General features: G+C 36.0%; 1 protein-coding gene, 1 non-coding gene and 1 pseudogene across 2 annotated transcripts in view; 2 read left to right on the top strand and 1 right to left on the bottom strand.

The window, feature by feature from the left end:
• LOC116480429 (ATP-dependent RNA helicase DDX50-like) overlaps nucleotides 1-504 on the top strand; it is a 17,238-nt pseudogene extending 16,734 nt beyond the window's left edge.
• GPR149 (G protein-coupled receptor 149) overlaps nucleotides 1-17,377 on the top strand; it is a 95,643-nt gene extending 78,266 nt beyond the window's left edge. The window contains exon 4 of the mRNA XM_032172248.2: nucleotides 16,805-17,377. Within this exon, the coding sequence (XP_032028139.1) occupies nucleotides 16,805-17,377 (573 nt within the window). The remainder of the gene's footprint in view (nucleotides 1-16,804) is intronic.
• A 7,885-nt stretch (nucleotides 17,378-25,262) lies between these two features.
• LOC116481361 (small nucleolar RNA U13) lies at nucleotides 25,263-25,368 on the bottom strand. The gene has a single exon (XR_004251524.1). It is a non-coding gene; the product is annotated as a small nucleolar RNA U13 (small nucleolar RNA).
• Nucleotides 25,369-26,492: the final 1,124 nt, after the last annotated feature.

Here is a 26,492-nt window from a genome sequence, read left to right as displayed (position 1 = left end):
GAATATTTGATAGTTAATCTCCCAGTGTGAGCTTGCCTATTTCTGCCTAATTGTGTACATTATCCACCAAAAATTAGCTCATGATAGTTGAGGTATGTGTCTGCTATTTGCAAAGAAGTTGGTCGTATTTTTTTAAAAAAGTGTTTCACGAGAACAGTTGTAAACAAATCTATCTATTCAGTTATACCTTTGAATTAAAAAACCTCCTTTTATTATCTCTTTTTAGAAAAAAATGAGAATATTAGATAATTTGAAAAGATAATATTTTGTTTCTCATTTTATTAAAGCAGCTATAAAATTGGATTTTGAGGGGTTTCTATTATTCCTTCAACTGAAATTATCTCCTCTACTTCTCTAAATTTTGAACCCTATAAAATAGCAAAATTTATTTGTCCATTAAATTATTTATCCCTGTAATTTTAGGACTGTAAGGAGCCAAACAGATTGTCTGTCTCTTGCTATTCAAAGTATGGTTCCTACACCAGCAGCTTCAGCATCATCTGAAAACTTTTATAAGTGCAGAATCTCAGGTTCAACCATAGACCCCCGAATCAAAATTTGCTTTCGCACAATACAAGTTTTAATTTAATGAAGTCCAGTTTATCAAATATCCTTTTATGGATCATGCTTTTTGTGTCAAGTCTAATAACTCCTTCCTAGCCTTAGATCTCAAAGATTTTCTCCAATGTTTTTCAAATAAAATTTTCAGTTTTACATTTTACATTTATGATTCATTGTGAGTTAATTTTTGAATGAAACAGTTGTAGCTTCTTTTTTTTTTGCATGTGGATGTCTAATTGCCCTAACACTGCTAATTGAAAAGGCTAACTTTCCTCCATTGAATTGTTTTTGTACCTTTGTAAAAAGTCAGTTGGGTATATTTGAGTGAGTCTACATTTGGATTCTCTATTCTGTTTCATTTTTCTATGTCTCTGTCCCTCTAGCAACAACACAATTTTGATTATTGTAGCTATATTGAAATTAGATATCCTGACTCCTCCCATTATACAGTCAACTCTCTGTATCTGTGGGTTCCTATATATGAATTCAGCCAACTTTGGATCAAAAATATTCAGATACAAAATTGTGCCTGTGCTAAACACATACAGACATTTTTCTTGTCAATATTCCCTAAACAATATAGTAAACAGCTATTGACATAGCATTTACATGATATTAGGTATTATAAGTAATCTAGAGATGATTTTAAAGTATATGGGAGGAGGTGCACAGATTATATACACATATTATGCCATTTTATATAAGAGACTTGAGCATCTGAAGATTTTGCCATCCACAGGAGGTCCTGGAACCAATCCCCCACAGATACCAAAGATCAACTGTATTTATTTTTTCAAAATAATTTTAGCTATTCTGGTTCATGTACCTTTTCATTTTAATTTTAGAATGATCTTGTCTATAACTGCAAAAATATTTTGCTGGGATTTTGATAGGAATTATATTAAATGTATAGATCAATTTCTACAGAATTGATATCTTTACTGTCAAGTCTTCCAGTCCATGGACACAATATGTCTCTTCATTTATTCAGATTGTCAACTTTTTAAAGTGTCATGTAGTTTCCGGTATATTAGTCCTATACATGTTTCATAAGATTTACACCTAAATCTTTAACCTTTTTAGCAATTGTAAATGGTACTGCATTTTTTATTTTGACGTCCAAGTGTTCATTGCTAGTCATAGAAGTACAAATGATTTTGTACATGTATCCTATATCCTGTGGTGACCTTGCTTAGCTCAATCATTGCTTGAGGATTTTTTGTTGATTCCTTGGGATTTTCTACATAACTCAATCATGTCATCTGCAAGTTGCAGCAGTTTCATTTCTTCCTTTCTGGTCTGTACAATTTTTGTTTCCTTTTCTTTTCTTTTTTATTTTTGAGACAGGGTTTCACTCTGTCACCGAGGCTGAGTGCAGTGGCATGATTATGGCTCACTGCAGCCTCAAACCCCCAGGCTCAAGTGATCCTCTCACCTCAGCCTCCTCAGTAGCTGGGATTACAGGCACACACCACCATGCCTAGCTAAATTTTTTTATTTTTTGTACAGATAGAGGTGGAGGCTACAGTGAGCTGTGAGCATAGCACTGCACTCAGCCTGGGTGACAGCGCAAAACCCTATCTGAAATAAGTAAATAAATAAATATTGATGCAGCCTTGAATTTCTGAAAGAAACCCTGCTTGATCATTGTACATAATTCTTTTTATAGATTGCTGAATTCTGTTTGCTAATATTTGTTAAGGATGCTTGCATCTGTATTCGTGAATGATACTAATCCATAGTTTTATTTTTCGTACTGTCTGTAGAGTTTTATTATTAGGGTAAAACTAGGTTTATAAAATGAATCAAGAAGTATTCCTTCATCTTACATTTTCTGTAAGAGATTGTGCAGAATTTATACTAATCCTTACTTAAATATTTGCTAGATTTCTCCAGAGAAAACACATAAGCCCAGAGAGATTTCTTTTTGAAGGTTTTTAAACTATGAGTTTAATTATCTTAACAGTTACAGGGCTATTCAAATTATCTACTTCACCTTAGGCGCATTGTAGTAGTTTGTGTTTTTCAAGGAATCAATCTATTTCATGTAAGTTGTCAAATTTAAATGTGTAAAGGTATTTGTAGTATTCCCTTATGATACTTTCAATGGCTGCAGAGCCTGCAGTGATATTCTGTTTCATTCCTAATACTGGTAATCTGTGTCTTCTCTTTGTCATTGCTGCTAGAGATTTTTCAATTTTATCGATCTGTTAAAAAAAATAACTTTTTGTTTCATTAATTTCCTCTTTGTTTTTCTGTTTTCAATGTCATTGATTTCAGCTTTTATCTATTTTCCTCCTTTATATTTGCTTTCAGTTTATTTTGCTCTTCTTTTTCTAGATTATCAAGGTGGGAGGCTAGACTATTGGTTTAAGACTATTACTCTTTTCTAATGTATGCATTTAGTGCTTTAAATTTCTCTCTCAGATTTTCCCTAACACAAATTTCAATATGTTGTATTTTCATTTTCATTGACTTTTTTTTTTAATTTCCCTCAAGACTCCCTTTTTAACTCTTAGATGATTTAGAAGTGTTTACTTTAGTTTCCAAGAGCTTGGAGATTGTCTTGCTATCTTTCTGCTATTTATTTCTACCTTGTTTCTGTTGTGGTCAGAGAACATACTGTTTAATTGCGTTTCTTTTAAATTCCCTAGGGTTTGTTTTATGGCCTAGATATAGTCTATCTCAGTATATGGTTCATGGGCACTTGAAAATAATCTGTATTCTGTTGCTGTTGGATGGAGTGTCCTATAAATGAAAATTTTCTATTTATAACATTTTCTACAAATGTTGATTAGATCTTATTGATTAATGGCGCTCTTCTACACTCTTGCTGATTTCCTTTCTAGTTATCCTATGAATTGTTGTGAGAGAGGGGTTGAAGTCTCCAACTGTATTTGTAAATTTGACTATTTCTCCTTTCAGTTCTATCAGTTTGGCTTTATATATTTAACAGTTCTGTTGCTTGCTCTATACATATTTAGGATTGCTGTGTCTTCTAAGTGGATTGATCGCTTTATTATTATATAGTAATTTTCCCTGTCTCTGATAACTTTCTTTGGTGTGAAGTCTATTTTATCTGATATTAATATAGCCACTCTTGTTTTTCCTTTGATTGATGTTTGCATGATAGATCTTCTTTTTTTACTTTCAACCTGCTTATATTATTATATTTGAAATGAGTTTCTTATAGACAATATATAATTGAGTTGTGTTTTTAATCCATTCTGGCAATGTCTGGCTTTCAATTGGTTTATTTAGACTATAAGAATAAACTACTGCAGAGGAATCTGCTGTCTAATTCAGAGATAAAGATTGTAGGAATCATGTTTTATTATCTACTCTTCCTAGACTCAACTACTGGACTAGACACTAGGATTAGAAAGCTTAAAAACATCTTGGATTCCTCTCTTACTCACCTTCCAATAATAACTAACATTTATGAAGCGCTTACTATGTATGAGGCGGTCCCCTAATCATTTCACATGCATTAACTCATTTAATCTTTATATTTTGCAAGTGAGACAACTGAGGCTTAGAGAAGTAAGGATTATAGAGATAGTGACTCAGATGTATGCAACTCCACAGCAGTACTTCACCACTACCCTCCACAGCCTCAATAGTTTTGCCTTTACAATACTTTTATAGTACAACCCACGTTTGCCATTTTTGCTACCTACTGAAGTTCAGATCTTGTTTTTTCTTTCCACATATGATTTTAGAAACCTTCTATTGGTGCTCCCTTCCACCACACTCTCCTTTCTCCAATTCATCTTAGATCCTCAGTGGCATCATGGAAAGGATTTGGAATGCGAGCTGAATTTAGATCGCAGTGAAAACTTTACCTTCCTATATTACCTGGGCAAGTTAGTTAATCTCTTCACATTTAAATTTATTTGTTTGCAAAATGTAAATAATTTTACCACCTGTGTGATTTCACATGCAGTAGATTTCACATGTAATATGGTTTGGCGGTGTCCCCACCTAAATCTCATCTTGAATTTTAGTTCCCATAATGCCCACCCATCATGAGAGGAACCCGGTAGGAGGTAATTGAATCATGGGGGTAGTTACCCCCATGCTGCTGTTCTCGTGATAGTGAGTGGATTCTCATGAGATCTGATGATTTTTTAAGGGGCATTTCCCCCTTTTGCTCAGCACTTCTTGCTGCCACCATGTGAAGAGGGATGTGCTTGCGTCCTCTTCCACCTCTTCTAAGTTTCCTGAGGCCTCCCCAGCCATGCTGAACGGTGAGTCAATTAAATCTCTTTCCTTTATAAATTACCTAGCCTCGGGTGTGTCTTTATTAGCAGCATGAGAACCAGCTAATACAACATGTAAAATGCCAAGTGCAGTGCCAGCATATAGTAGACCCTTCATATATATTCATTACCTTCCCTTATTACCTCCCTATGACTCAATTATATAATCTATGAGTTCAGGATAATTACTATCTCTATTTTTTAAGGTTGTTGTGAATATTAAATAAGAAAGTGCATAGACAGTGCTTAGCAAGAAGGTTGATACAAGGCTCTTATTCAGCAGGATCAGTAAATATTTTGGGGGATGGATATCAGTCCTAAAAATCTGTTACTCAGTTGTTAGAGTTTTCATCATCAAAAAGAATAAGCTGGCCAGATGCTGTGGCACATGCCTGTAATCCTAGCACTGTGGGAGGCCAAGGAGAGCAGATTATCTGAGGTCAGGAGCTCAAGACCAGCCTGGCCAACATGACAAAACCCTTTATCTACTAAAAATACAAAAATTTAGCCAGGCATGGTGGGGCACACCTGTAATACCAGCTACTCGGGAGGCTGAGGCATGAGAATCACTTGAAGGAGGCAGAGATTGCAGTGAGCCAAGATTGTGCCACTCACTCCAGCCTGAGTGACAGAGTGACACTCCATCTCAAAAAAAAAAAAAAGAAAAGAAAAGAAAAAAGAAAAAGAAAAGAAAAACCTTAATTTGTAGCTTGAAGACCTTTGAGGATTAAATGTGAAATGTGTGAAAATTCTTAGCACATTTCATGCCTCTTATAGACCCTTGATGAAGGCCCTCATTTTCTTGCCCTTGTTCTCTCTTTCCTTGAGGAATTCATGTGTTTTCTCTAATTTGTGTTCATTAAACATTTAAATGAAAATGACAGAATGACACAAGGTATATTCTGCGAGTTGAATATGGGAAAACAGTAACTACATAGTTTTGCATATTGAATAAAAAATAAATTCCAAAAAGTAAATTATCAAAAATCTACTTTTGTTTTTCTCACAAAGTTCTTGTTATTAGTGCTATTTTTTTCCCTCTCAATGTCCTTATCTCTACTAATCATCTTAAATGGTCATGTTCCACTTAAATTCCTCAATGCCTGTACTTTAAGAGGCCTAAAGTCACCTAAATCACCTAATGATCATCTACATGAGTTTAATTGAGATTAAAATTGTCAGTCATTTGGGTTACTCATGAGTTAGTGACAGAATTCTACTTTCTAGGTCAGAAAACCTACAACTGACTCTTAGCTACAGCAGATTTCTTTTAAAATAACAACATGATACAAATAATACAAAGAGCACTTAACTGAGAGTTAAGAAACCTTGAGTCCTGATGCCAGTCCTGATACTACCTATGTGGCCCTGGGCAAGTGTTTGGCCTCTCTGGGTATGAGTTCTTGTTTCATAAAATAAGAAATTAAAATGCCATGGTTTCTGATAAGTGCCATGATCCTAGGTGCTATATAATGTCTTTCTAAAACTGAATGATTCAGATTATCAACAGACTACTTCACCTTCTTAGGAGAAAAATTTGCTGCAACTCTTTTTATATTATAATTTCACCCTGGATTCACCTGAAGGCTCATAGTGAAGAAATCAAAACATTCAATGTGCCGAAGGTCAGTAAGTCTGAATCAATTATCACAGAAGATTATGTGTGCTAGTGTGTTTACATGGCATGCTGTCTTCTCCTGGAGCATTTGTGTGGCTTAAAGACTGTTCTTTATTACCAAATAAAAAAGCTCCTTGCCACCTACACTCAAGAATATAGCAATAATGGATTATCATTATTCCTGACAGCATATGCTAATTCATAGACTTTTAAATGAAAAGAAAGCAGAGACTACAAAATGAATCGTTTTATGCTCTCTGAATGTATCATTCTTTATTATGCAATAACTTTCACATACAATTCAGTGCCATAATATTCTATTTTCATAAAAACAATCTATTCTAATATGACCTTCTGATGTACTTGTAACTATCATCATTTATTATATAAGGCTGTTTAAGTATAAATTTTAAACAGCAGTGTTTTAAAAGATGATCCTATTTTTTGTGCGAAAAGTTAAAATATGGAATCTGAAAAGGACATAAGGTCAGTGTTGCCAATTTATGCACACTTTTGTTTATCCATTCAACAAATATTTTTGAGGGCCTGTCATATGCCAGACACTGTTATAGGTAGGAGAGAAGACAAAGATCAACAAGAGAATGTTCACTTCTTTTGAAGAGATTACATCACATGTGGATTTGACAGAAAGGGCCACATAGCCCCAGTGTCCAGAAAAAGATGGTCTGTTGTAGGACTTTTAAAAATAAGTTTTTTTCCAAATGTATTTTTGTACTGTTTGCATACAAAATGGAATTAGTTTCCTAGGGCTGCCGTAACAAATTATCACAAATTAAGATGGTTGAAAACAACAAAAATTTGTTGTCTCACATTTCTAGAAACCAGAAGTCTGAAATAGGGTGTTGGGAAGACCATGCTCCCTCTATAAGCTCTTGGGGAGGATCCTTTCTTGCCTCTCCCTAGCTTCTGGTGGCTCCCAGAAATGCTTGGTGTTCCTTGGCTGGTGACAGCATAACTCCAATTGTTATCTGCATCTTCACATGACTGTCTTACCCCAGGTACATCTGCATCCAAATTTCCCTCTTCTTAAAAGGATAAGAGTCATTGGATAAGGCCCATCCTCATTCAGTATGACCTCATACAACTTGCTTACACCTGCAAAAACCCTATTTCCAAATAAGGTCATATTCACAGTTTACAGGGGAACACGAATTTGAAGGGGGATGCTATTCAACTCATTACAAACATGAACATAAATTAAACCAATATTAACAGTTTTTGTATCATATTCTACTTCTTTCAATTAATGTTCATTTTCTGTTAAGACACTATTGCCCTACTTTTGAAGTTTCTTTTTGAAGTTGTCCTTAAACTTTTTGAATGATTTTCAAATATGTTGGCTACATTGTGGTTTGTGACTCAAGTTGTATAGTATTTCCTTGTTTGTTGTTGTTGTTTCCTGAGATGAGACTCTTTACTTGAACTTTACATTGACAGCTTGTTGGACTCAAATGTTTATAACAGTTTTCTAGTAAAATTAGTGAGGATAATCTGACTTATTACAGACACTGGACACTTTGAGAGTGCTATAAATATTTGTCTTACTAGAACCATAGGATTATTTAATCACTTTTCGTTTCAGATAATTTTAAAATATTTCTTTCCAGTCATAAGTGCCATTCTCTACATTTTTTCTTTTTCTTTCTTTTTTCTTGGGGGGTGGGGGTGGGGACAAGGTCTTACTGTCACCCAGGTTGGAATGCAGTGGCGCGATCATGGCTCACGGCAGCCTCTATCTCCTAGGCTCAAGTGATGCTCCTACCTCAGCCTCCGCAGTAGCTGGCACTACAGAAACACACACTACAATGCCCATCTAATTTAAAGAATTTTTTTAGAGACAGGGTCCCACTATGTTGCCCAGGCTTGTCTCAAATTTCTGGGCTCATGTGATTCTACTTCTTCAGTCTCCCAAAGTGCTGACTGACAAAGGGATTACAGGGATGAACAACCGCACCCAGACTCTCTACCCTTTTCAAATGTGAATGGGAAATTAGCTATACCCCAATTGAGATTCTCATTCTAGTCAGCCAAACCATTAGGGCAAATTTTTGAAATAGTGCCCTCTACCCAACTTGTCTCCTGTCTCTTAAACTAAAAATAGAACAAACCCCAACACATACTCCAGATGATGAACCCTGCGGCTACCTACCAGCATCCACCATCAACAACACACACTCAGTACCCTACCCCTACCTCCTGGATGCCTTTCTAGTAGTATTTTGTAATCTCTGCCTCTCTCACTACCTAATAAACTTCCTTGATCAAAAGAGTAATCATGATAATGAGAAAATAATTTAGAAATATAGAATTACTGAAAGTGAAATGCCAAGCCACTATTCACTCCCAGAGGAAACAATTCCTGGTGTGTAGCCTCTCAAACTTTTTTCTATGCCTGTCATATATAGGTATGCTTGTATGTCTGTGAATCTATTTTCATTCCTATACATGCTTAATTTTCTGGGCTGATTTCTCATGATTATTTTTAACAAGAAAACTAGATCATACTGTACACATTGTTTCGCAATTTGCTTGCTTTTATATCTTAAAATATATGGAAATTATTTTACCGTGGCAGAACTTACAGCCTTACCTCATCTGTTCAAGATAGCTTTTCAGAACATAACTGTATCACAATTTATTAAACTATTTTCTAAATGTAGATCTTTAGATTGTTTCTAATTTGGGGCTTACAAAAGTGCTGAAATAAACAAACATGATGTTCTGGTATTTGGAGGAACCGACTCACAGACGTAGGATCAATGGTAAGTATATGTAGTTTTTATTTTATAGTCAAATACACAATCAAAATATACTCTAAAGGTGGCATCAATCTTTTTATTTCTGCTGGTTTTTTTTTTTCTGTTTATGTTTTGTGGAGGGCATTCTGAAAAGCTAAAATGACCATTGTTTTTACTTACTTTTAAAATTATTTGTGAGGCCGAGCATGGTGGCCATGTGTAATCCTAGCACTTTGGGAGGCTGAGGAGGGTGAATCACCTGAGGTCAGGAGTTCAAGACCAGCCTGGCCAACATGGTAAAACCCTGTCTTTACTAAAAATACAAAAATTAGCCAGACCTGGTGGAGCACGCCTTTAATCCCAGCTACTTGAGAGGCTAAGGCACAAGAATCACTTGAACTTGGGAGATGGAGGTTTCAGTGATCTGAGATCGCATGTACTACCACACTCCAGCCTGGGTAACAGAGCAAAACTCTGTCTCAATAAAATAAAATAAAATAATTGGTAAAATTGCACATACTTTTATGTGTTTACTCTCCATTTTTCTTTGTTTTGCCCACTTCCCTTTTCCATTTTTCTACTAGATTGTTTATCTTACCGATTTAGAAGAATTCTCCATAGCATCGCTATTAAACTTTGTTCTATATAGACTACAAATATATTCTTCTAAGCTGCCTTAAGTCTTTCACTTTTGTTTATAGCATATATTTCTAAACAGACATTTTAAAGTTTTTTGCAATCAAATCTGTCCATCTTTTACATTGTGGTTTCCAGTTTTCATTCCAGATTTGGAAAGGTCTTACTCACTCAGCACTTTAAAAGAATTATTAAGAATTTTTAAAAATTTTTTGCACGTAACATGAGAAAGCTATCTAACTTAATTTTGTAATGGATAATGAAAAATATGTAAAAAGTTTATTTGAGTAACTTATTCTGTTTTTTGTTTGTTTGTTTTTAAAGTATAATTACCCTGCTTATTTTGAAATGCCATCTTCAGAGTACACGATATCTACTTTCTTGGCTGTCTGTTTTCCTTCATGGATTTACCAAATCTTGCGATGAACACCCTGTATTAATTGCTGTAGCTACACATTATACTTGGGAATCCACCTTATTGTTTGTTTCCAAGTTTTCTTGGTTATCTGCAAGCTTTTACCCCTGCAACTATATCTTAAAAGAAACTTCCAAAATAAAATTTCAGTGGAACTTTTACTAATATTATATTAAATCAATAAATTAAAAGAAAACTGCCAGAGTCACGGGATAGTTTTCTCATGCAGAAACATTATTCTTTCTCTCTTACTTATTCAAAACTTCTTTTATTATTGCTGTTTTTTCTTCATAAAGTCTCACATACTTCTATAGTATTGTTGCTATTTTGGATGGTACCTTTTAAAAATTATTTTTTGATTGGCAATAGCTATTGATTTCTTAATATTTTTATCTAAAATTCAGCCACCTTACTAAACTCTCTATTTTTTTAGATTACTTCTCTAGAATTTTCTAGGAAGACAATATTTTCATCTGTAAATTACAATAATGTTGTCTCTTCCTGCTCATTATATATATATGTCTTATTTTTTTCTGGATTTTTTGCACAGCCAGGACCTCTAGAACAATGTTAGACAATAATATGGATATTATCTATAAAAATTGAGCCCTGCTCTGGGAAGGATTCTCAAGTCTTCTTTTTTCTCACCCTACCTACGTTAGGCACCCCATTCCATAGTCTCATAATACCCCAGCCTGGGTCTATTGTAGCATCAAACACATGGACATGCAATTGTTTATGAGCTTGAGCATTTCTGTATTCTATGGGCTCTTAAGGTATGAAAGTCTCATCGTTGCATTGCTTTGGACCTACCGGCTAACCCAGTTCTTAGTACATAATAGTGGTTCAATTAGTTTGTCCTCTTACCTTTTTTTTTTTTTTTTTTTTTTTTTTGAGATGGACTCTTGCTCTGTCACCCAGGCTGGAGTGCAGTGGCGCTATCTTGGATCACTGCAAGCTCTACCTCCCGGGTTTATGCCGTTCTCCTGCCTCACCCTCCCAAGTAGCTGGGACTACAGGCACCTGCCACCACACCTGGCTAATTTTTGCATTTTTAGTAGAGACGTGGTTTCACCATGTTAGCCAGGCTGGTCTCAAACTCCTGACCTCAGGTGATCCGCCCACCTCGGCCTCCCAATCTCTTAGCTTTTAACTCTATATTAGTCTTCACTCCATATTCCTAAGAGAGGTGGAAGACTCTGTCAGCTTCCTCCTTGTATCTGTATCCCTATTACTTCTCTTTCAGTTCAAGCTCCTATTTTCTCTTACCTAGAGAAATGTTTCTCTAACTTAAATAATATACTAGTCCCTTGTAAAGGAAAAAACTTTATGAATCTTGCTGTCAAATCAAATTTTTGTGATTTTGCTTAAAGATATACAAATAAAATTGGTGTAAACTTCTTACACTTATAGTTCTTATACAAATCTAAAACCAAACCAAATTTTTACATTTACTACTTTCAAAACCAGCATAATTAAAATGACCAAATTAAAGTGACAGTACTGTTTTGCCAAAACTAACCTATCAATTTTGAATTAATAATATAAAGATGTACACTTAGATCTGTTTCTGTATAATCTGTCTCTGTGTTTTTCCCTTGTTTTTTATTTGTGGTAAAATTTGAAAATGAAATCTACTATCTTAACTATTTTTTTTTCTTTTTTTGAGACAGAGTCTTGCTCTGTCGCCCAGGCTGGAGGGCAATGGCATGATCTCGGCTCACTGCAACCTCTGCCTCCCAGGTTCAAGTGATTCTTCTGCCTCAGCCTCCCAAGTAGCTGGGATTACAGGCGCGTACCACCACACCCAGCTAATTTTTGTATTTTTAGTAGAGACGGGGATTCACCATGTTGGTCAGACTGGTCTCAAACTCCCAACCTTGTGATCCACCCACCTCAGCCTCCCAAAGTGCTGGGATTACAGGCATAAGCCACAGTGCCCGGCCGTTATCTTAACTATTTTTAAGGGTACAGTTCAGTGGTGTTAAGTACATTTATATTGCTGTGCAACTATCACCACCATTCATCTCCAGAACTCTTTTCCTCTTGCAAAACAGAAACTCTACCCATTAAACAATCACTCTCCATTCCTTCTTCCCTCCAGCCCCTGGAAACCATCATTCTACTTTCTGTCTTTATATTTTGACTACTCTAAGTACCTCATGTAACTGGAATCATACAGTATTTGTCTTTTGGTGACTAGCTTATTTCACTTAGCATAATACCTTCAAATTTCTATGTTGTAACATATGCCCAAATTTTCTGTCTTTTTAAGATTGAATAATATCCCATTTTTTATATATGACATATATTAATATTTTATATGATATATAATATATTAATATTATATATGATATATAATATATTAATATATGATATATATTTATATATGATATGTAATATTTATATGTGACATATAATATATAATTTAAATACTATTAATTAATGATTAATATATTAATATTAATGTATTATTAATATTATATAATATATAATAATATATTATATATGCTGTATATATACACCATATTTTGCTATCCATTTATTCATCAATGGATATGGGTTGCTTTCATATTTTACCTATTATAAATAATGCTGCTATGAACAAATATCTCTTTGAGACCCTATTTTCAATTCTTTTGAGTATCTGCCCAGAACTGGAATTCCTGGATCACTTGGTAATTTCATTTTTTAATTTTTTAAGAAAATGCCATATTATTTTCCATATCAGCTGTATCATTTCACACTCCCACCAAAAGTGCTCACATGTTCCAATTTCTCTACATCCTTAACAACATTTGTTATTTTCTATTTTGATAGTAGCCATCCTAATGGGTGTGAGGTGGTATCTCATTATAGTTTTGACCTGCATTTGTCTAATGATTAGTGATGCTCAGCATCTTTTTATGTGCTTCTCGCCTATTTGCGTGTTTTCTTTTGAGAAATGTCTATTCAAGTTTCTTGGCCATTTTTTAATTATGTTGTTTATTTTTTGTTGTTGTTGTCTATGGTTTTACCTCTATAACTCTCATATAAACACTACTTGTTTGAATAAGAGTGTTTCATGAAATGATTTTAATAACTCGAGACTTTGTGTGCTCTTTCAGAAAAATCAGACTTCATATATAGCCAGACTCTGGCACTATGCAATTCTCAAATGCCAATTTTAATGAGCTGTCATTTGATAACTCAGTAAAGCTTGTTTGTTCATTTTAAGGTAAGGTTAGCATGGGGAAGTTATTGAAATCTGCATTGTGTGGATGCACAAAATCAGGTGCAGGAAAATTCTTCATTACTTTTGCTTTTATATCAACTACTTATCAGTGATGCAAGTTGGCACATATAATGACATAATTATGCTGTTAGAGCTCTAGCAAAAGCTTCTTTAAGATAGCCATGCCTATACTGCTGGGTACTGTCTAATAACTCAGTTTTATCATCACATTATTAAGTTTTAGAAACATTTTTTAAGCACCAAGTTTGGGTTTTTTTTTTAATTCTGTAATAAAGTAAAATGTCAGAAAGTTTAGCTTTCAAATTAACTATATCTCTTAGGCTGTATTTATAATTCACATTATTAAATAATAATATTATTCTTAAATTTATAATTCACATTATTGAATGATATTATTAAATGACAGTCAAATTTTCTGATTGAATAATGTTTCAGTCAATTTTGATTTAGGAAAAAAAACAGAAGTTTCAGTCTTTGATAACAAAACTGTTTTCTCAGGATGGAAAGTTTTCAATATAACCCTTTAACTTGTGATTTATCACTCAGAAAGCAAGGTTTTAAAATTGTAAATCTTGGCCAGGCACGATGCCTCACGGCTGTAATCCCAGCACTTTGGGAGGCTGAGGCAGGCAGATCATGAGGTCAGAAGTTCGAGACCAGCCTGGCCAACATAGTGAAACCCTGTCTCTACTAAAAATACAGAAACTAGCCGGGTGTGGTGGCACACACCTGTAGTCTCAGCTACTCGGGAGCCTGAGGCAGGAGAATCATTTGAACCCAGGAGGCAGAGGTTGCAGTGAGCCAAGACGGTGCCATTGCACTCCAGCATGGGTAACAGAGCAAGACTCTGTCTCAAAAACAAACAATCAAAACTGTAAATCTTTTCTTGATTTTTAAGATCAATTTCGCATGTCCCCCCTCCACAATATGAAATCTCCCTACCCGAGATAGTCATTCCTTGGACCTTATAGAACTTGGTACCTATCTCTCAGTTACTACATTTAGAACTAAAATTTTTATTTTTTGTTTCTTTACATGACTTTCTCATCCAATCATCTGTGGGGTCTTAAGAGATAGCATCTCCATACATCCAATGCAAGCTCAGAATCATGTACATCCTTACTTAGCAAATGTTTAACAAGTGGATGTATAATAATAGGAATGAAACCTACTAAACCTACTTCTCTTTTGCCAAAAGTTGCCACCACTCAAATATTAATAGTAGTCTGATGCTGTGATTAACCTGTGTGGTCCCTCTGTCTCACTTACTTCAGCCAGCATTACACATGTAGAGTCAATGAAGTTCTTTGTCTTGGCAGACGGCTGGACTGAACATTATAGTGTAAATTTTCAAAATCTCCAAAACTTTATTGTGTAAGGCTCTACAGTTAGGTTCCTAGGTCTCCTTCTGAGTAAAGAGAATTCAAGACCACTCCACAGAGAATCACCAGGAACTGATCATATGTCTCAAACAGCCCAGACTGTATTTTTTTCTAGTCTCTCAATTCAAGAAGTAGAGCATGGGCCAGGCACGGTGGCTCATGCCTGTAATCCCAGCACTCTGGGAGGCAGAGGTGGGAGGATCACGAGGTCAGGAGAACGAGACCATCCTGGCTAATGCAGTGAAACCCTGTCTCTACTAAAAAAATACAAAAAAATTAGCCAGGTGTGGTGGTGGGCGCCTGTAGTCCCAGCTACTCGGGAGGCTGAGGCAGGAGAATGGCATGGACCCGGGAGGCAGAGCTTGCAGTGAGCCAAGATCGAGCCACTGCACTCCAGCCTGGGCGACAAAGGGAGACTTCGTCTCAAAAAAAAAAAGAAGTAGAGCATGAAGTCACCCCCAATCAAACTCATTCTTTTTCAAACTTCTTTAAATAGAAAATAATCTAAACTGTTCTCCAATAGTGAGAACCTGTCTTCCTCTAGCCAGTGTTGGGTCCAGACTGAAAATGCCCATAGCAAGTAGAGTGATCAATCTCCCACTGCCCCGACTCCTGCCCATTTGTCTAAGACCGAGGGATTTCCTGGGATGCAGAAATTTCAGTGCTAAATATGGGACAGTCCCAGGAAAATTGAGAAAGCTGGTCATCCTAAATTGGAAAAATACCATTATCTCCCATGCCAGTTCCCCAGGTGGACAGACACATTTAGGCCAATCCAATTAGTAACGGTAGGTTTTACAGGTGGTAAGCACTTATAAAAAAAGTATCTGTTTACCTCCACCACCACCCCTTTTTTTCTGGACTACATTTCTTTAGTTAGAGCAATCAATCCCAAACTTTAGTATGCAACAGAATCACCTGAAGGGCTTGTTAAAATACAGATTGCTTGACTCTGTACCTGGGTTGAGACCTAATTGAGTAGGTCTGGGATAATGCTAAAAACCTGTATTTCTGACAAGTTACCAGAAGCTGCTGATGATGCTGGGTTGGAGACTCAGTTTTGAGAATTACTGCTCTAGAAGTTTGGTACATTATCATCTTCCGGGACTAACACATAATCAAAAATCAAAACATGTCAGTTGAAAGTATGAAGACATGAATCAGCAATAAAAAGTACAGACTATTTTAAGAATCAATCTTATTTTCTTCATTTCTGAAGCACCTCTCTGTGGTAAGCACAGCTTTAAAAAAATCTTAATACACAAAGCATAATGGAAAATGTTTACACTTTTAGGCAAGTTTTTGAAAGTGGTGGAATAGTATTCTTTATTATTGGGTTTACTTTAATGACTGATTTCTCTGTGGAAAAGTACGCTCTTTGTAGCGCAGTTCTGGTGACGTTTGGTTCCTCTTATGTATACTCATCCCTAACAGTTGAAGTATCTTTTGTCCTTAAGTCACCGTTTCACAATTATCATTTACTTTGGCATACTAAACAGAAAAAAAAGTTCATGTTGATAACACAGTCTACATTTCTTCCAACTTTTTCAAACGTTTTAATGTAAATGAATATGTAACAAAAATATAAAAGTAATTTCAGATTGTAAATATGCATTCAATTTTATGTTCAAATTCTGCCTTTGAAAACATCTATTGCTTCCCATCAGTACACGCCTTTGCTTTTAACTGGGGAAATATGCCCCTCATCTTCAAATAAAGTTTCCTAACTACCCTCATTAAATGTCTGATTTGACCTAGGAGAAACTGAGGTATGGTGCTTTGGTGGCAGTATTTAAATCCCGTATATGTAAAATGTTTCTAGGGAAATGGATCTGAAATAGAAAAGCTTTATCATTCTGATGAACAAAATGAATTTCTAAATGTCTCAACCTCAGAAACTAGCTTTCAATAATAACAATTTTGTTTTTGTCCCCAGCGTTCCAGTGGTGCCCTTGCCATTCCCTTGTGTGCATTCCAGGGGACTGTGTCTCTCCATGCACCTACAGGGAAAACCCTATCTCTTTCTACCTATGAGGTAAGTGCAGAAGGGCAAAAAATAACTCCAGCCTCTAAGAAAATAGAAGTCTATCGATCGAAAAGTGTTGGCCATGAACCAAACTCAGAAGATTCTTCATCCACGTTTGTGGACACCAGTGTGAAAATACACTTGGAGGTTCTTGAAATTTGCGATAATGAAGAGGCCTTGGACACTGTGTCAATCATTAGTAACATCAGCCAGTCCTCCACACAAGTCAGATCTCCATCCCTACGTTACTCCAGGAAAGAAAACAGATTTGTTTCATGTGATCTAGGGGAAACGGCCTCATACTCCCTCTTTTTGCCCACCAGTAATCCTGATGGTGATATCAATATCTCCATTCCAGACACCGTAGAAGCACACAGGCAGAACAGTAAAAGGCAGCATCAAGAGAGGGATGGCTACCAGGAGGAAATCCAGTTGTTAAATAAAGCTTACAGAAAAAGAGAGGAAGAAAGCAAGGGTAGTTAGTGGGTATTTGGTCTAACAGGAGCAAGAATGGATCTGCAACATCAACTGTGAAACTAACACCTTAGTTATGAGACTGATTTCCTTTTATTTGTTGGTTTACATAAGTTTTACTGATTTAATAGTTAATTTTTTTGTGGGAACAACTGGAACTAGTGTAAACACTCAAGTGCATTTGATGTGTTACCTAAAGATCACACACTGTGGTAATGAAAAGATTTTACTTCTTATCTGATTTCCAAAAAATATTTTATAAATCAAATGTTGACCTAGTTTACTAATGTTTTTGCTTGTTTGTCAACTTCCTAGTAAACAGAAAATTGTATAAACTCAGTGAATATACTGTTCCATGCATATGTTTCTATATATAATGTTGGCTTTTACTGCAAAGGGGAAAAAAGAGGAATTTTGGGAATGGAAGAAATGTAACAAATCCCCAAATTGTATTTGAAGGACCTTGCCTAAATGTGGCTAGCAAAACAAGCTTATTACACTAACTGCTTTAGCTTTACATTCTTCTGTAAAATGAAAAATTAGCTTCCAACTGGGAAACATGCATGTTCCTAGTCTATAAATAGTTGTTTCCTTCATTTCTACCAAATATAAATTGTTTACTGTTTTTTTCTTTTTTCTTACCTATAACAGTTTTCCTTTCATCTTTGCAGTATGTCAAGACTGTCCCATAAAACAAATATGTTGTGTGTTAGAGGTGGAATTAGAAGTATCTTTAACTCAAACATTATTGGAAAAAAGTTGTAATTGTGTAATTGTATACTTTATCCTAAAATTGTTTCTTTTTTTTTAACTTGAGTGGAAATTGGGGAAAAATACTGGCAGATTCAGTTATGAGAGGTGCATCCAAACATGGTAGGCTTCTGGATACAGCAGACCAAAATCCTCTAAGTCTAAAACAAAAGTACCTGTTTTTAAAGCTGTGGATTGGGAGAACTTTCTTAGTCATTCTTGAAATAGAAAAGTTTACTTCAAATATTATATCAAGTTTAGGTGCTTTTTTGTTTCTTCTCTGAAGATGTGTTGTCTCAAAGAAACAATCGAACTTATTTTATTAAGTGATTGTAAGGTATACATTTCAAGATAATTCTAGAATACATTACATTGCAAAAATGCAGGAATCACCTTGGCAGAATAATAGTAATGTGTATTTCAAAAATTACAAAGTGATTTTTCTTCAAATTGCTTTATTCTAACCTTCCTGTAAACATATATGAAATGTATTACCTAAAAGTTTATTTTCCAAAGTTACTGAGTTGACACTTTACATAGTCTTAGACTTTGTGCCCTTCACCTCACTCACATACTTTATTAATTTATTTACAGATTGAATGAGTTGTGTTTTAGAATGATTTATTTTGGTTTCTGTTTTATTAGGTTGAATTAGAATTCAAAATTACTTGACATGGGCTTTCAGAATGTTTCATCTTTTGTTGCCACAAGGACGAGTCATTTTCAAAATAATTATCTCAATGGACTTTCTCGATCTTTAACTTCAGAATATCTAGTTATCTAAATTTGGGAAACATATGTATTACCATTAATAATGTTTGTAAAGCAAGCCTCAAATAATGTGTAACATATAAATTCAAAGTCAAATGTATTCTCATTACAAATATATTTTATTTTAAAAGACTGTATTACCAATATTAACAGCTATTTTAACACAGTGACAAATGGACAGATCAATCAGATATTATAAATCAGTAGCATTAAATGTCTTTATAAAAGAAAAATTGAATTGAATATTCTAATAATGCTTTGTAAAAGATAGGCTTTGATATCGTAAACTTAGATACATAATTTTCTGAAAGAGAAAGGTGATATTGCTGCTTTAAAATGCAATTTCAGGGAAAAAGGAAATTAGACACAGGATCATAATAAAACTGAAGAAAATAGCAAAGATTTGAAGGCAAACAAATTCTTTATAACTGCACAGCAATTTGAATGGGACAGAGATTGTAACAGAAATCAGGGTTTAAAGAGCATTAAGAAATAGATAGAAGACAATAATACACATTTTCCCTCTCATTTTATTTTAACTGGACAAGGGCTTAAACTGGGGGAATTGGAAAAATAATTAGGATATTCCCATTTAATTGCCCTTGGTTGTTGAATTAACTGTATAATGGATGCATGTAAAAATTCTGCTGCATTGAAACAACACCAGTATTATTTAGCCCAAAGTCTTAGTTTGAAAGGCTAATCAGCATCATATTACTAACCTGTAACACTTAAAACTCCAAGCCAACAATAGCTGAACATACAAGAAAAATCTACTAGAGCTGTGCCTAAGCATGAATGACGTTCCAAATCCTTGTTAAGGGAGGAGAAGGTTAAACTACATAAGTTTACTTAAGTCTACTTACTCTTCAGAGTGATTGATTATAAAAGTGTGTTTCTAGTAGAGGAAATACCTTTCTAGATATCTTGTGATATAGCCAAATACCTTACCCTTGTATAGTTATATTGTTCTTCTTATTAATAAATACTATATTTTGTATAGTTTTCTCTTTTCTCTATAAATTGATGTATCTGAAGGCAAAAACTTATTACCTAATAAAAATATCACCATCTGGTGGTGACTCCTATAAACTGCAAACACGTAATCCCCAAGACTCCCAAATAGTATAAACACCTAATATATAATCCCTAAGACTTCTGAGAGTTGTGACTGACAGAGGCAACTCTTTGAAGATAGCAAATGCCACAATATTACTTAAAATATAATAAAAGAGTCTTAGTTATGCATTTTTTGGAAGCTTTTCTTGGCGTGGTTCTGTAATATTGGATTTTATAAATCGATTTTCTCTTAATTTCTTATACTTTTCAGCTACCTTCATTCATTTCTTCATTCTAATATTTAATAAATGACTACTACATACTAAAAATTGTTCCAGATACTTGGTTTTATAACTTTTGAACAAAACTCAAACAAAACAAATATATGTATTTATATTTACTGTGAGTTTGAGACAACCACAAAGTCAGAGAACACAGTCCACAAAAGATTGCTCTCACTCCTGACATAAATCGCAAATTCAAGGAATTCCCAAAACCACTGCTAGTTTCAATAATTCACTAGAAGGACTCACAGAATTCATAGAAAACTGTGTACTCATGGTTATGGTTTATTACAGCAAAAGGATACAGAATAAAATCAGCCTAGAGAAGAGGTCATAGAGCCAAGTCCAGGAAAAGTTGTAAATGTGGAACTTCTATGGTATTCTCCCCATGGAGTCATGGACGGCATTACTTCCTTTGGCGTCAATGTGTGACAACTTGCACAGACTACTGCCAAGCAGAAAATCTCAACTGAACCTTGATGTCCAGCATCCTTCCTGGGGCTGTATCATGGTAGGAGCAAGGGTAAGCATGGTTGACTACTCACATGACTGATGTCTCTTTCTGGCTCCCCAGGAGGCCAAGTTGGTACAGAATGCCCAAAAGTCCCTCTCAAAAACACATTGTTACTATCTGCTGGTCCAAGGCCCCCAGACAAACAAAGATACTTTTTTCAGCCATGACATTCCAAGGGCTTAGAAATTACCTCCCCTGAAGCCAAGGACAAAGGCCAAACCTCTCTTTGGGTAGGTTAAGTTCTTTACTATATATTTACATATATACATATGGCAGTGATAAGTGTGTGGTACATATATATGTATGCTGGTATTAAGTGTATTGACAGAAAATAGGGACCAGAGGTAACAATGGCCAAAGAGTAGAATTAGAATAAAGGGACAAAGATGGGAAGAGTGCTTTTTTCAATAATTTAGTCAGAAAAGTCTTCACTGATAAAGTAACATTTTATCAGAGTCTCAAATAAAGTGAGGAAACATGCTATGTGATTAGGGAAATCACAGTCCCAGCAAAGGGAACAGCAAGTATCCAGAAGTAGGAGTATGCCTTTTGTAATCTGTGAAACCATTAAGGAGGTCAATGTGAATGCAGCTGAGTGAGAAAGGGAGAGAGTGGTTGGAGGTAAAGGCAAACAGATAATGGCAGGAGGAAACTGGCCGTGCAAACCAGGTATGAACATCTAGTCTTGTTCTAAATGAAGTGAAAAGCCATTGGAGGGTTCTGAGCAAAAAAAGTGACATGATCTGATTTCAAAAATGATTGTATATTGCAAGGGTCAAAGACTGTACAGACACAAAGACCACCACAGAAAGAACAGTTAGACTATTTTACTAGTCTGGGCTAGAGATGATGTTGGTTAGGTTTAGGGTGGTAGTAGTAGGGATGGCGTCAGAATTGTATTCTGATTCAATAAGTGGAGAGGATTTCCTTGGTAACATGAAATAAATTACACATTTCTTAAAAGCCTATCTATGAAGTCTGTAGCTCGAGGGAAAAACAATTATCACATTTATTTTCTGTCAATACTCTGCAATATCTCAATGTTTCTCAACTCCTCTATGTATCACAGAGGCTAGAAGACAGAAAACTTTATTTCCAAGACCCTCTTTTCCTCAAAGTTCAGGTTTAGCATCTAACAATAAGAGGCATTTGTACAAGATTTGGAAGGCAGAGAGCAGCAGCAGTTAAATGAATGTTCCTTATCAGTAGAGCCTTTCTTCTTTAAGATATGGTTCAGGGGCCTAGGTTCATGTAGTTTTACATTTTTAATGTATGGTTCTTATGATCATTATGCTTATCTGCATCAGCTAACAGATGGGAAAGGGACATGAAGTATTCTGCACTGGAGTGCTTAGTGAGACTGGCTTGGAAGAACTGCACCTCAGTCATTGCAGCTTCTGCTATTGGATAGAACTCAATATGGAACCACAGCTGATTCCAGAGAAGACTAGGAAATATATCTAGCTGTTTACAGGAAGAAGAACCCAAAATATGGTGAAGAGCTAGCTAGCCTGTCTCTGTTACATGCCCTATAACCAACTAGACAATCACATACTATACCATAATAGAATGTAAATAGCGCTCCCTGCCCATTTTTATAAGCTGCAGAGGCAGAGGCACTGCACATGGTAATTGAACAATGATACATTTTCCCAACTTTGAATTGTATCGTCTTAACCCTGAATCTGTGACGTCAACACTCTAGTTCAGACTATACTGCTCCAAATGTATGTTAGTTTGTTTATACAATCTCTTTTATAGCTTAATATACAAAGAAGATCATATCTACTAGTCTTTCCTACAGTCTTGAAGTCTTAATTTCAAATACATAGAGAATACACGTACACAAACATTCATACACAGGCATAGAAACATACATTCCTCTCAAGAATACGCAGTCACTTTCCGGAAATGAGCAGTCAAAGATCCGAATACAAAAAAACTTTGAGCACAATCGTTTGCAATGTCATATAGAGCAGTTTAGATATCCAGAGGCTTGTTGTTTTTGAAACACTTTGTTACAGAGGAGGACCTTTGCTCTACCTTCACATATGCATAGTCTCACTGGGTAATTTTTCAAGAATAAGGGAAAAAATATGCCTCAGAGATATATTGTATTCTCCAACATTTAGTAGAAATACAAACTTCCAAAAACTTTCTTTTTTCTGTTTCTTTTTTTTTTTTCTTTTTTGAGACAGAGTCTCGTTCTGTCGCCCTGGCTAGAGTGCAGTGGTGCGATCTCGGCTCACTGCAACCTCTGCCTCCCAGGTTCAAGCAATTCTCCTGCCTCAGCCTCCTGAGTAGCTGAGATTACAGGCACCTGCCACCACATCCAGCTAATTTTTGGTAGAGATGGGGTTTTACTACGTTGTCCAGGCTGGTCTTGAACTCCTTACCTCAAGTGATCCGCCTGCCTCAGCCTCCCAAAGTGCTGGTATTACAGGTGTGAGCCACCGTGCCCAGCCCCAAAAACTTTCTAATGTCAGGGTCAAAAAATATGAGAGTTTAGACAAAGCCATGTTTACCTAGTTAGAGTGGCAAAGTTATCTACTTGCTAACTGAAACCTTAAGGCCTTATATTTTCATTATCCTTTTTAAATTAAAAAAAGTTCTATTCATTAAATAAAATTTCTTAGCACTCTTTCACAATATTTTTTCCTAAGATCTAAGATTGTATGCTTAAATTGAGTGAGGAAAATCCACCAATTTAATGAGATTGTGTAGTTTTAAAAGGAAAATATGTTATGAAAATCTCTCAAGAAGGTATTTCATGTGGATCTTGAAATCCTGTGACCTCAGAAAATCACAATTTTTGTTTTCCTTTTTGTGGGAAACAGATGGAATTAGTAGGCAGGCATGGCATTTGTTCATACAAATATCTGATTCACCTAGGATAGTGCTATTTTAGAATTGTTTTCCTTCCATCCCACATGCTCTTCCTCTTCTTCCTTTTTTTTTTTTTTTTTTCTGAGACAAGAGTCTTGCTCTGTTCTCCAGGCTGGAGTGCAGTGGCATGAATGCATTCACTGCAGACTCGATCTCCTGGGCTCGAGCTATTCTCCCACCTCAGCCTCTCAAGTAGCTGGGACCACAAGATTTGCACCATGACGCCTGGCTAATTTTTGATTTTTTGTAGAGCAGGGACTCCCTATGTTGCCCAGGCTGGTCTCTAATTCCTGCATCCTGCTCTTCTAATGTGACTTTGGCTCTACTACCATGGTGTGCTAAGGCCCTAGCCACCCTTAAACCTAGGTGGACATCTGTAACTGTCTCAACTAGTAAAACACAGTGGAAGTGACGCTACGTGACATTTGAGACTAGTTCATAAAGATGTCAAATGTCATATACTTCCACCTTGCTTGGTGACACTTGCTCTTGAATCCAGGTGCAATGCTGTGAGGAGGCTCAAACTAGGCCACACAGAGAAACCAAATGGAGAGGCTATGTGTAGGTGTTCCAGCCCATAGCCAGACTTTACATTCTATAGAAGGGTAAGGTCACTTTTATCTTCATGTCCCTATCCCCACCTCCAAGTGGAAGTAGAAGTTAAAGGTTCATTTTCCAAGAACACTGAAGAAAATCTCCTTCACCCCCATGGCTTTGTGAATATTACACCTATGAATGAGTTATATAAGAATTGTTTCCCAGGTTCAGATAAAAAAAAAAGATGAAGAATAAAAGATTCCCTGATACTGAGAAAACTGTGACAGTTTCCAGTGGTGGTGTGGCTCTGTGTGGCTCACCTTTGCTGCATTCCAGATGGGATGGTAGATGTGATGGGGAGAGCAGAAGCTGGACACCAAATGCTGTGGGTTTGAAAGCAATGGCTATGCATTCTGTGGCCCAGGCCATCATTAACGAAGAGGACATTTGAGAGAGACATCTTTGTTGCCTGCCCAAAGAACAGCACACAACAGAGGATCAGTAAGAGAAACAATGGCAATTATAATGAACTATTCTGTTTGTTTTCTGACATTAGGTAATGTGAAAATTTTTGCAGTTCTGATCAAGGCAGGGAAAAAAGAAAAAGCAGGTAACAACTGACATTTTCCTTCCCATCAATATCTCTTGGGTCTTTCATTGAAAAATCTTCCTTTTGTGGAGATTTTTACTACAGTGACATTTGTACTAAAGTGTTTGCCTAAAGGAATAGGCTCAAGCAATACCTTAAATACTACTTCATGCTGAAGAAGTATGGAAAACATAGTAATTGTACATTTATAACTAAGAATCTACTTAGGATCAGCAAACATGAGGTGAAGGGCAATAAAACAATTTCTCAGAAAATAGAGATAACACTAACTTTCTCTGGGGCTGTCATGAGGATTGTGTGAAATGAGATAAGGAATTGTATTACTTTTCTAGTGTAGCCATAAGAAAGTACTACACAGTCTTAACTAACACAAATGTACCATCTTATAGTTCTGTAGCATAATGTTTTGACAAGAGTCTTCATTGGGCTAAAATCAAGGGGTCAATGTGGTTGTATTTCTTTTTATTTATTTATTTTTCTTCATGTTAGATGAGCAATGTGCCAATGTCATAACAAGGTTCGACATTGTTGCACATCTCACACATGCACACGAATACCCAGTCATCACGCTCATGAACTGCAAAAGGATCAGTATGGTTGTATTTCTTTCCAGAAGCCCTGGGGGAGAATCTATTTTCTTTTCCAGTTTCTAGAGGCTGCCCGAATTCTTTTGCTTGTAACTCCTTCCTCCATCTTCAAGGCCAGCAACAGCTAGTCAAATCCTTATGTCACATCACTATGACCTTCTGTTCTGCCACCCTCTTTCACTTTTAAGGACCCTTATGATTACAAAGGGCTTGCCCAGATAATTCAGGATATCGTCCTATTTTAAAGTCAGCTGCATTCATCAGGTTTCCCAGAGAAACAAAACTAATAGGATATATATAGATACACAGAAACTGAGCTATATCATGAGAGATTGGATCACATGATTATGGAGACTGAGAAGTCCCACAATATACTTTCTATAAGCTGGAGACCTAGGAAAGCTGGTGGTATAGTTCTAATCCGAGCCTAAAGGCTTGAGAACCAAGAGTGCTGATGTCCAAGCACAGGAGATGGATGTCATAGCTCAAGGGGAGAGAGTAAATTAGCCTTCCACCTTTTCGTTCTACTTGGGCCCTTAATGGATTGGATGAAGCACACTTACGTTGATGAAATTACTCAGTCTATGAATTCAAATGCTAATCCCTTCCAGAAACACCCTCACAGTACTACCTAGAAATAATGTTTTACCAGCTCTCTGAGCATCCCTTAGCCCAATTAAGTTGACACATAAAATTAATTATCACATCAGCTGATCAGCAACTTTATTTTGCCCTGGCCGTGTAATATATTCACAGTTTCCAGGGAGTTTCCATGAACATCTCAGCCGGGCACAGTGGCTCACACCTGTAATCTCAGAACTTTGGGAGGTTGAGGTGGGAGGATCACTTGATCCCAGGAGTTCAAGACCAGCCTGGGCAACATAGCAATACCTCATCTCTACAGATAATAATAATAAAAAAAAAAAATAGCCAGGCATGGTGGTGTACACCTGCAGTCCTAGCTACTTGGAAGGCTGAGGTGAGAGGATTGCTTGAGTCTGGGAGGTTGAGGCTGTAATGAGCCATGGTCATGCAACTGCACTCCATCCTGGTTAACAGAGTGAGAGCCCACCTCAAAAAAAAAAAGAAAAAGAAGACAAGGACATCTTTGGGGCCATTATTCTGC

This window comes from Hylobates moloch, unplaced genomic scaffold, assembly GCF_009828535.3.
Source record: "Hylobates moloch isolate HMO894 unplaced genomic scaffold, HMol_V3 SCAFFOLD_13, whole genome shotgun sequence".
NCBI classification, from domain to species: domain Eukaryota; kingdom Metazoa; phylum Chordata; class Mammalia; order Primates; family Hylobatidae; genus Hylobates; species Hylobates moloch.
The sequence above is the reverse complement of the archived record's forward strand: the minus strand, read 5'-3'. Positions and strand labels throughout refer to the sequence as shown.